The sequence below is a fragment of the Cuculus canorus genome, chromosome 18 (assembly GCF_017976375.1).
Source record: "Cuculus canorus isolate bCucCan1 chromosome 18, bCucCan1.pri, whole genome shotgun sequence".
Lineage (NCBI taxonomy): Eukaryota > Metazoa > Chordata > Aves > Cuculiformes > Cuculidae > Cuculus > Cuculus canorus.
Genome location: NC_071418.1, coordinates 7,330,091 through 7,340,453, shown reverse-complemented (window position 1 = coordinate 7,340,453; position 10,363 = coordinate 7,330,091). Strand labels below are relative to the sequence as shown.

The 10,363-nt window shown below is 59.7% G+C and overlaps 1 protein-coding gene across 1 annotated transcript; it reads right to left on the bottom strand.

Moving 5' to 3' along the window:
* Positions 1–3,456: 3,456 nt before the first annotated feature.
* Positions 3,457–8,307, bottom strand: CANT1 (calcium activated nucleotidase 1). The gene is made up of 4 exons (XM_054083735.1): positions 8,216–8,307; positions 5,525–6,164; positions 5,117–5,320; positions 3,457–4,685 (listed from the first exon to the last, which is right to left on the bottom strand). The coding sequence occupies exons 2-4, from the start codon at positions 6,141–6,143 to the stop codon at positions 4,315–4,317; spliced, it is 1,194 nt and encodes a 397-aa protein (XP_053939710.1). The 5' UTR covers positions 6,144–6,164; positions 8,216–8,307; the 3' UTR covers positions 3,457–4,314.
* Between the last annotated feature and the right edge of the window lie 2,056 nt (positions 8,308–10,363).

Sequence of the window (10,363 nt, the reverse complement as noted above, 5' to 3'; positions counted from 1 at the left end):
ATCCAGTTCCAATCCACAACCATGGGCAGGGACACCTCCCACTGGATCAGGTTGATCCAAGCCCCATCCAACCTGGCTTGAATACCTCTAGGGATTGGGGCAGCCACAACTTCTCTGGGCAACCTGGAGCAGAGCCTCACCACCCTCACATTTCTTCCTAAGATTTCATCTCAGTCTCCTCTCTTTCAGCTTAAAACTGTCCCCCCCTCATCCTATCCCCACACTCCCTGACCAAGAGTCCCTCCCCAGCTTTCCTGGCTGGACCCCCTTTCAGTACTGAGAGCTGCTCTAAGGTCTCCATGGAGCCTTCTTTTCTCCAGGCTGAACACCCCCAACTCTCTCAGCCTACCCCTGTACAGGAGGTGCTCCAGCCCTTGGATGATCTTTGTGGCCTCTTCTGGACTTGCTCCAACTGATGAATATCCTTCCTGTGCTGAGGACTCCAGAACTGAATGCAGGGCTCCAGGTGATATCTCACCAGAACAGAGCTGAGGTACAAAACCTCTTCCCTCATGCTGCTGGTCCCACTGCTTTGGATGCAGCCCAGCATATGGTTGGCTTTCTGGGCTGCAAGTGCACATGCCAGCTCCTGTTGAGCTTCTCATCTACCAGCACCCCACATGCTTATCAGCAGGGCTGCTCTTAATCCACCTTGTCCGTGTCCTGGCTGCATCACTGCAGAGGGTGTTACGATGCTGCCACATTCACCATACCTGCATGTCAGCACCCAACTGGCTCTGCAAATGTGCTCCATCTTCCCAGCTGTGCCTTCATCCCAGTGTAAGTGGGCAGGGAGCCCAGCTCTGCCTCTAGGCAGAGACATGGCTTCTGAGCACAGCTGGCAGGGACAGCCAGCACTGCAGCCACACAACTCGCTCCTGTGCCAACCTCTCACCACAGAGCTGCCCTGCCATGGCTACTTACAATCTGGGGGAGCTGTCAGAACTGCTTGGCCTTTAGGATAAGAAGAAACAGCAGAAACGTGGGCAGGTGAACTCAGTCCAAGCCCTGCTTGAGCCTGCAGGAACCTGTGGGAGGTGACCACATTCATGCTGCTGGGATGTTGGATGAAACCTGGAGATGGGGTTCCAGGTCCCTGACTCCACCTTGGGGTGTAAGGTGTGCAGATGCTTTGTCAGCAGTCACCACGAGTCTTGCTGGGTGCTTGCACTGCTTCGAGGGCACTGGAGGACTGAGGAGGTCCAGGGACATTGCAGCCCCATCCTGGTTCTGGCAAAGAAGAGGCTGACGGTCCTGCTGCCCACACCATGCTGCTGCCCCAGGCCCAGCAGCATCCCAGGCCCCTGATATCCTGCCTGCACCGAGATAGGAAAAGGGCCAGGGCCAGGGCAAGGGCAGGCAGGCAGGGCGGCTGGTTTGGGGGTGCAGGGGAACATGGCATGGGAGGTCCCACTTCCCAGTAGGGTGCAGTTCCCTGCCTTGGCTCAGCCCAGGGGACACGAAGGAGCCAGACAGGGGGGACAGCCAGCGGGACAGACATGGGGCCAGGACAGGTGCTGCAGAGCTGCCGGCCACAGGCCAGGAGGGCAAGCGAGGCCGGCAAATGCTGTGCCAAGCAAAGCAGAGGTGAAAGCAGGGTGGCTGACGTGGCCCATGGCCAGCTGGTGTCCAGCACAGGCTGGGGATGTGCCCTGGGCCAGGTGCTGCAAGACCCCAGTGGCCACGTGCATGGGCTGAGGCCAGCTCTGCCCGCGGCGCTGGAAATGGGTCTGTGCCTGGGGCAGAGCTGCCCCGCAGAGGAGATGAGTGCGTTGACTCGGCGTGAGTCATTGTCTGGGCTAAACGAAAACACGTGTCCAGCCTCATATGTGCTCTCACTTGGCTCATGGAGATGCTGGACACTGTAAACAGGGGCGGGTGAGGGGGGACACATGGGGCCAGCCCAGCTGGGCTCCCAGGAGGGCCGTCATCCCTGCCAGCTCCCTGCACTGTGGGTCCTGCCACCCAGCCACTGCCCAGCCACCCCCCAGCAGGGCCAGAGCCCCCCCAGGGCAGGCACAGAGGACCTCAGGCCAAAGGACGCCCCTGGATCGCAGTAGCCAGACACAGCTCTGAAGCCCTGCCTGCTGGCAGAGCTGCCCGGGCGGCTGAGTGGTAGCAGGGACCCCCAGCTGCAGGGAAACAGCCAGACAGCCCAGATGGGTGTTGATGTCCACTGGAGGCTTTTGCCCAGAGCTGCAAGAAAGCCACCTATCAAGCCGCACGTCTGCTTACTCCCACCCACATCAGGTGCAGGTCCCCTGGAAGCACCATCCCTCCCATCCCTGTGGCAGGTCAACACAGTATCACATTGGACCCATACCTGGGTCCAGCTCTGGGTGCTTGGAGGTCTTTCTCCTGCAGCCAAGGTTGTGGAGGGTCCTGGCACCAGTCACCCCTCCTGCACTGCCCCACACCTACAGCTCTCCCTTCCCAAACCAGGGGGGCGTGACTGACCCAAACACCAGCCCTTGTTGGTGGCTGATGTGAAGCTGTGCTGCCCTGCAATCTGGGGCGGGGGCTTGGCTGAGCCAGGGGAGCATGGGCTGAGCCAGGAGCTGCAGTCCTTGCAGTTACTGGGGTGAGAAAGGGGGCCTCAAGGGCCCGCAGATGCCCATGTTTTGCACTTTTGACTCTGGAGACCTTTGCAAGCCCCTACCGGGAGGCCACAGGCTGCTGCCACGATTTCACAACATCACGGATGAGCTCGGGAAGGGCTCCCCAACCAGCCAAGCCCGGGGCTGCTGCAAATGCTTCCCAGCTGCTGCTGGCCCTGGGAAGCCAAGCTGGTGCTTCTGGCTCTCTGCGTCAAGCACAGCAGCTCTTGGAGCAGGGACAGCCACGCCGCCCACCAGCTCCCAGCTGCCTTGGTCTAGGTCCCAGTTCCTCCCAGAACTCGCAGCTCTAGGTCTAAAGACACCTACAGGGCCTGAGCCATGCACTGTCAGGCCTGGGAGAAGCCACGGCCAGCAAACTGCTGTCCTCGGGCTGCGAATGGTGCAAGGCCAGGTTACACCCAGCCACGGCTGCTGGGCCACACTCACTTCTCCCTGCAGGCAAAGCCGCTATAATGGTACGGCAGTGCCAGACACAGCTCCAGCTGACAGCGCTTGAGGCTTTGCTAAAAGCCTCTTTTCCGGTGCTATTGGTAGTGCAGGAACTGCCGCATCCCCTCTTGGAGACAGGGGAAGAGGAACGCACGCAGTCACCTCCCACACCAGACTTCCCCCAGGTAACAGTGCATAGGCTGCCCGTCAGCGTGGCTGCCACCTCACCCATCTTACAGAAAAAGGGAAGGAAAACCATCTTCAGGGGAAAAGAGTTTGATGAAATCCTCTGCAGCTATGACGTCAAGTCTAGGCGGCCCTCACATTCCCTGGGTGTGACATCCTGCTGTGGCCCCATGACCCCAGCAGGGTCAGGAATGGGACAGGATCCAGCCACCTGCACCCTCAAGGATGCCCCCCCCAAGGATACTTGTCCCCCCATCTCCAGTTATCCTTTCAGGTGATGGGGACACAGAGAGAAGCCTCTCCCACAGGGTGACCCCAGGACAGGCTGCCAGCATGGCTGGGCTCCAGTGTCTTGGTCAGACCTGCTTCCCCTGGTATCAGGATAGGGCCAGTGCTCTGGTGGGACACCCTCTCCTCCACCCAGGAAGCATGCAGCATAGCAGGGTGCAAGGCAGAGCAGCATAGAATGATATAATCACTAGATTGGAAAAGACTTCCGAGATCATCAAGCCCAACCGTACCTGTCCGCTACTAAATCATATCCCCAAGCACTTAATCTACCCATCTCTTAAATCCCTCCAGAATAAACCACATCTCTGAGCAGCCTGTGCCAGTGCTTGAGAACCCTTTTGGTGACGAAATTTTTCCTGATGTCCAATCTGAACCTCTCCTGACACAACTTGAGGCCACCGAGCCTCAAGTAGAGCCAAGGCTCAGGCTCCTCCTTGGCTGCAAACCCAGAGCCAGGATGTCACCAACTCACTGCAGAGGGTGTTGCAGTTCTATCGCAATTAGGGGCTGAGCGCTAACGGCTGCAGCGCATGAGGACTTCCCTGTCTGTCTGCTGGGCTGGGCTCCAGCACCCTGTGGTGGCAGTCCCTTGCCACCAGGTGCCACTGCCGAAACACTCGCACCACGCCTGCTGCAGCAGAGCCAACGCTTTACAGGAGACACCCAAGGCCAACTACAGAGCTGGGAGTGCTGCCCGGCGTCCCTTAGCAGCTCGGTTTGGATCATACTGACAGAGACTGTCCCAGCATCCCTTGGCCTCCCTCACCCTCCGGTCCAGTGCCAAAGTCAGTTAAATAAACTCAATGCCCTCATATTTCACACTCCCGATCCTGGTCTCGGGCAGGAGGAAACGCCCGTCCAGTGTGAAAGCCATGATATAGCTAGCAATCTTGCCATTGTCTTCTTCCGATTTCAGCGCCACGATGATCTGGTCGTCCGTGTCTGGGATGAACTTGAAGGAGGAGAAGCCATGAGTGGGGACCACTTCACCCACATGTCCCACTGTCACATCCCCGAAGTCCTGGGTGGAGCTCAGCAGCAGGTTGGTGCCTCGCTGCTCGTCCGCCTTCTCGTTGTATCGCTCGTGGCTGGCACGACGTGGCAGGAAGAACCAGCGCTGCAGGGTGTCGCTCCAGGAAGCCGACTCATGTATTAGGTAACCTGTGGCAGAGAGTGGCATCTGATGGCACAGGGCACATAGGGCACCTGCCAGACTGCAGTGGGACCTTTCCCTGTTCCAAAAGGCACTGCAGCCCCATGCAGGCGACCACTGCAAACATTTCCATCTCCTTCTGCCTCGCTGCCCATGCAGCAGTCCTCCCAGCCTCTTCCAGCAGCTCCCTGCCACTGCCTCCTCTGCCCAATGGCCTAACTACCAGGCATAGCACTGGCTGAGCCACCCTCCAGCTGCTCATGGCACAGACAGGGGAGAAAATTGGTCGGGGCAGGCTCTGGCCTCACCATTAAGACATGGGGAGGTCTCTGGCCTCCAGCATCCTTTAAATCTCACAGAAGTCCCCAGTCTCTACAGGGAAGGAGACCTCGGCCCCAGAGCCCGCAGAGGGTGTGGAACACAGGACCTCACTCAGTACCTGGGGGTCGGATTCCTGCCGCAGCCCTCAGCGCGTTGTAGTTGGCCACCCAGTTCTCATGGCTCACGTCGCCCTTGTAGCCGACAACCTTCACCCACTCAGGGTTCTCACTCACCACCTCCCCCGTCGTTGTGGTCCACTCCTTGCCCAGTCCCCCCACGTAGAGGTGCTCATCTTTCACTGCCAGCCACTCTGCCTTAAAGCCTGCAGTAGAGAGAATGGCATGAGCCAGGGCTCAGCCGGCACATGGACATAAGACTGGCTCTACTCCCTGAAACGCCACATCAGGCAGCCCAGTCCTGGCCATAGCCAGCTGGTCCCCTAGCAGGAATTGCCCCCCATCCCAGCCAAGCTTACATCCCAGCCAAGGGCTTCATTGCTCTGTGCCTGTAGGATTGGGGAGCTCACCTTTCCCCACTGTGCCATCCCCATCTGGGAGGATGACCCAGGGCACCACCTTGTTGCCCTCAATCTGGTAGACAACTCCTGTCCGGTCATCCACAGCGTACAACTTCCCGTTGAAGACGACCAGCTCAGAGAGCTCCATGCCCCTGCCCTTCTCAGCCAGGTGGGACTGCAGCACACTCTCATCTTTGTCCCATTCCACCGTCACGCTGTCCCCGCTGTCCGACAGCACCAGGTAGCCCTTCTTCAGGTAACTGAACCAGGTGTTCTCCTCAGAGCCCCGGGACTCTGTATCCAGGTCTGCGATGACTCCGATGCGGTAGCGCACGCCCTCAGGGTTTCTCTGGGGTGGGGACAGTGGGTAGGTGTCATTGTAACGGTCCCCTGCCTGCAGGCTGAGCTGCCAGTTGTGAGGATTGGGTGGGATGGGCCGTGTGGGGGAGGAACGGTGCAGGCAGAAGAGCAGCAGCACAAACCCCACGCAGGCTGACGACAGCACGATGGCTTTCCAGCGCAGTCGGAAGCGGGGGTCAGCGCCCTTGGTCATGGACGCGAGGACAGGCAGACCACCCACGCTGATCCGGAGCGGGCTCATAGACTCATGGCAGGGCGGGATGGGCATCAGACTAGGGGTGAGGAGAACCTGGTGGAAAGAGGGGAGAGGGGAACAAGGTGAGAGAGCGAGGGCTGGGCAATGCACTGAGCTCAAGGGTGACAGAGCACAGACACAAGGAGCAGCATGGTGCCCCATCCCCTCTCCTCCAGCAGAAGAAGGTGCCGGTGCCTTGCACAGAGAAAAGCCAGCACGCCACGGAGGCTGCTTTGCTGCTGGAGCCACTCAGCGCCTCCCACCCCTCCTCCTCTGCACTCCCAGACCAGAACTTCACTGCACTGGCAGGCACGTGTGACCTACTCAGCACCTCTATCTGCCCCAGGGTCTGCAGCAGCACAGAGAGCTGAGGCACTGGGGCGAGCCCCCGCAGCCCATGTTGGGGTGTCCTCCTGAGAAGCATCCCCACAAGCCCCAGGAGGAAGGAGGTTTCCCTCTGACAGTGAGGATAATCCTTGCTACCTCTGGGGTGGCCAGTTAGCCTTGTGCAGCTCCCGTGGCTCCAAGGAACCAGCCGTGCCAGTGAGTATGTCTCCAGGCCCCATGGGGACACCAGGAGACACGTGGCAGCTCCACCCAAGCAGGATGTCAAGGCCTGAGCAGGAAGCACAGCACCTGGTCCAAGGACACACACCCCGACCTGCCCAGCCTTAAATTTGCAGCAGCTCCCCCCATTCTGCCAGGCCTGGCCACAGCTTCTCTGGGGAAGACTCACATGTTGGCACTCTCAGCCCAGCCGGGCTGTGCCCACCAGCACATAAGTGCCTCTCCTTGCCACCTCCCTCCATGCAGCACACAGGACGTGGCAGCTCCCTGGGCTCCCGCAGATGGACACTCCAGGCTGTGCAGGGAGCAAGCAGCCTCCCAGGACTGGAAATTGTCCCAGTGCCACCCGCTCTTGCCCTGTGCCATCCAGCATGAGGCAGTGACACCCTGCTGGGAGGCAGCCCAGCCTAGGACTGAAGGGTCCCAGGGCTGGCCCCAAAGAGCTGGTCACTGGCTGCAGTGGGGCCCCAGGCCTGGTGCTGGGCGCAGCCATGCTCCCCACAGGGCTCTGAATGTGCCTTTCAGCAGCCTGAGGTGCAAACAGAAGCTGCATTGAGCACGGGAGGCTGAGGCCCGGGCAGGCAGGCGTACTCCTGGCCATGGTGAGGCCACAGCAGAGCCCATGGGGGGCAGCTGGTCACCCCAGGCCCCCACTGCAGTGGGGGACAGACCCACAGGGAGGGAGTATCCCTCTGTCCTGCCAGGACCAACAAGCGTTGCCTTCAGCAGAGGCCTGGAGACCCTATTCAGTGCACTGGCCTGTAGGGACCCTGGCATCCTGCCCTGAGCATAGTCACTGGGATTCCCCAACCCCCTGGGCATGGTCGTGGGGACCCTCAGCCTCCCAGGAATGGCCATGGGGAACCCTCAGTTTCCTGGGCACAGTCACAAGGATGCTCCCCCCACACACACACACCCAGGCACAGCCCCAGGGAGCCCTCCAGTCCCCTGGGCAGGGTCAAGGGGACCCCTTAGTCCCCTGAGTAGGTCATGGGGACCCACAGCCCCCTGGGCTAAGCCATGGAGACCTCAGTCCCCATAGCAGGTCATGGGGACCCTACAGACCCCTGAGAATGGCCATGGGACCCTCCAGTCCCCCAGGCTTGGCCATGGGGACCCTCCAGCCACGCAGGCACGGCCATGGGGAGCCCCTGCCTCCTGGGCCTGAACATGGGTTCCCCCTCAGACCCCTGGGCACAGTCATGGGATTCCCCCCCCAGCCCCCGGGCACGGTCATTGCGTCCCCCCCATCCCCCTGGGCTTGGCCATGGGGACCCTCCAGCCCCCTGGGCACGGCCACGGGGATCCCCCAGCCCCCAGAGTAGGTCATGGGGATCCCTCAGCGCCCCGGGCTCGGACACGGGGAGCCCCCAGCCCCGGCGACCCCCAGGCCCTTTTCCCGAGCGGGGCCCCGAGGGACTCCAGGACCGCCTGCCCCTCCCGGGGCGCAGCCGCGATGCTCCCGCCTGATTATGGCGCTTAGTGCCCGCGGTGCCCCCTCCTCAGCCCGCGCCCCCATCCCCGGTGTCCCCGCTCACCGCGGCGCCGCCTGAGCGCAGCCACCGCCTCCCCTGCCGCGCGCAGTCGCCACCACCGCCTACAACTCCCGGCAGCCCCCGCGCGCCACGGCGGCAGCAGCCGCAAGATGAGGACTTAGCGAAAACTACAGCTCCCGGCAGCCCCCGCGCGCCTCCACAAGGGGTGAGATGGGCAGACTACAACTCCCAGCGCCCTTCGCGCGTGGATGCATGTCGTACGTTTTCCTCCACGCCGCGGGGGCTGATGGGGGTTGTAGTCCATCCCTCAGCCCGCTCCGAGCCCGAACCGGGCTGGGCACGGTGAGAAGGGTTCGGACAACCGAGGCCGATCCCAGTCCGAAAAGGGGTGGTGGGAGCTGGGTTCGGTGCTAAGGCCCAGCGGTATCCTGGGGTGTGAAGGAAGAGATTATTTCTTATAAGTTACTAACCTACTATATGTTTGAACATTACTTATAGTTTTTGTGATTTTAGAACTAAAATACAGGATTAGCTTGAATAGTAACTTTTAGCTAGCCTGTGCCTGGATATTTACGCTTACGTAAGGGATTTTAACAAGGCTGCAGCTAGAAAGAATGGGAAAGAATGTGACTGTATCTAATTAAGCCTTTTGAAAAGGACTAGTGCAATGATAAGAGGAAGAAGAACCAGCTGGGACCAGATGCAACCTTGAAGAGGTGCCCAAGGAGTCTAAGCGCACGTGCAAGAAGGAAAGTTGAAAAGTTCACTGTGAAGAAGACTGTGAAACCCAGAAACCCCCAGCCCAAGACCCCCAGAGGGCAGAGTGCATGTGCCAAGGGGAAGAAACTTATGTAAATCAATTCCGGGAACTGATTATCATAGACACACCTGTTCCAGGAAAACTGATGAATATGTATGCTTTGAGTGTATATAGCCTTTCTGAATTGTGCTAGAAGTTGCAAACACGTTAGGTCGAGCGATCCCCTGTGTCGCATAAAAGGATACCTTACTTAATGAAATTGGCATTGATTATTGAGTCTGGCTTTTCACGGCATCAAGTGTGTCAAAGTAAGTGTGGCCAGCAGGGTGAGGGAGGGGATATTCCCCCTCTATTTTGCTCTTATGAGATCCCACCTGGACCCCTATGTCCAGTTCTGGAATCCCCAACATAAGAAGGACATGGAACTGTTGGAACGGGTCCAGAGGTGCCCACGGAGATGATTCAAGGGCTGGGGACCCTTTGATGCAAGGACAGGCTGAGAGAGTTGCGGTTGCTCAGCCTGGAGAAGAGGAGGCTTTGGGGAGACCTTAGAGGAGCTTCCAGTACTGAAAGGGGCTGCAGGAAAGCTGGGGAGTGGCTCTTGATCAGAGTCCAGTAATAGGATGAGGGGGAATGGTTTTGAGCTGAAAGAGGGGAGATTGAGGTGAAATCTTATGAAAAAAATGTTTTTCTGTGATTTTGGTGAGTCCCTGGCCCGGGTTGCCCAGAGAAGTCGTGCCTGCCCCATCCTTGGAGGTGTTCAAGGCCAGGTTGGATGGGGCTTGGAGCAACCTGATCCAGTGGGAGATGTCCCTGCCTATGGCAGGAGATTGGAACTGGATGGGCTTCGGGATCCCTTCCAACCCAAACCATTCTACGATTCTATAGCCGTGGTGCTGAGGGGTGATGTCTTCTACGGCCCAGCCCCAGGTGGGCCCAGCCCAGCTGGCAAAACCCTGGTTCAGTCCCCAGTGCAGCCTGGCCCCATCCCAAGGCTCCTCCTGCTGTGCCAGCCCAGATCCTCCCATAGCCACCCTGCCACTTGGAGTTCAGGAAGGAGGGACAGATCCTGCTCAGTGCAGTGGGATGCATGAGCACACGACTGGCTGTGCGTAAAAGGTCCATCCCAGTGGGAACTGGGCATGCTCCAGTGTCCCCAGGGCTGGGGAAGGACCAGCAGCTCTCCCAGCATGGGGCAGGATCCTACGCTGGAGTGCAGCTGCTGGCATCCTGGCTCCCCACGCTGACTCCAGTGAAACTCTCGGCACGTGCCACCCCTATTCCCTGACCTCAGGCCAGCGCCAGACATGGCCATAGGCCTGGTGCTGGCAGAAGCTGGGAGCACACATGGTTAACACTGGCCGCCCGTGCTGCTGGGCTCACATCTGGCAGTGGGAGGGCTGCATGCCTCGTCCTGCTTCTCTGCTGCC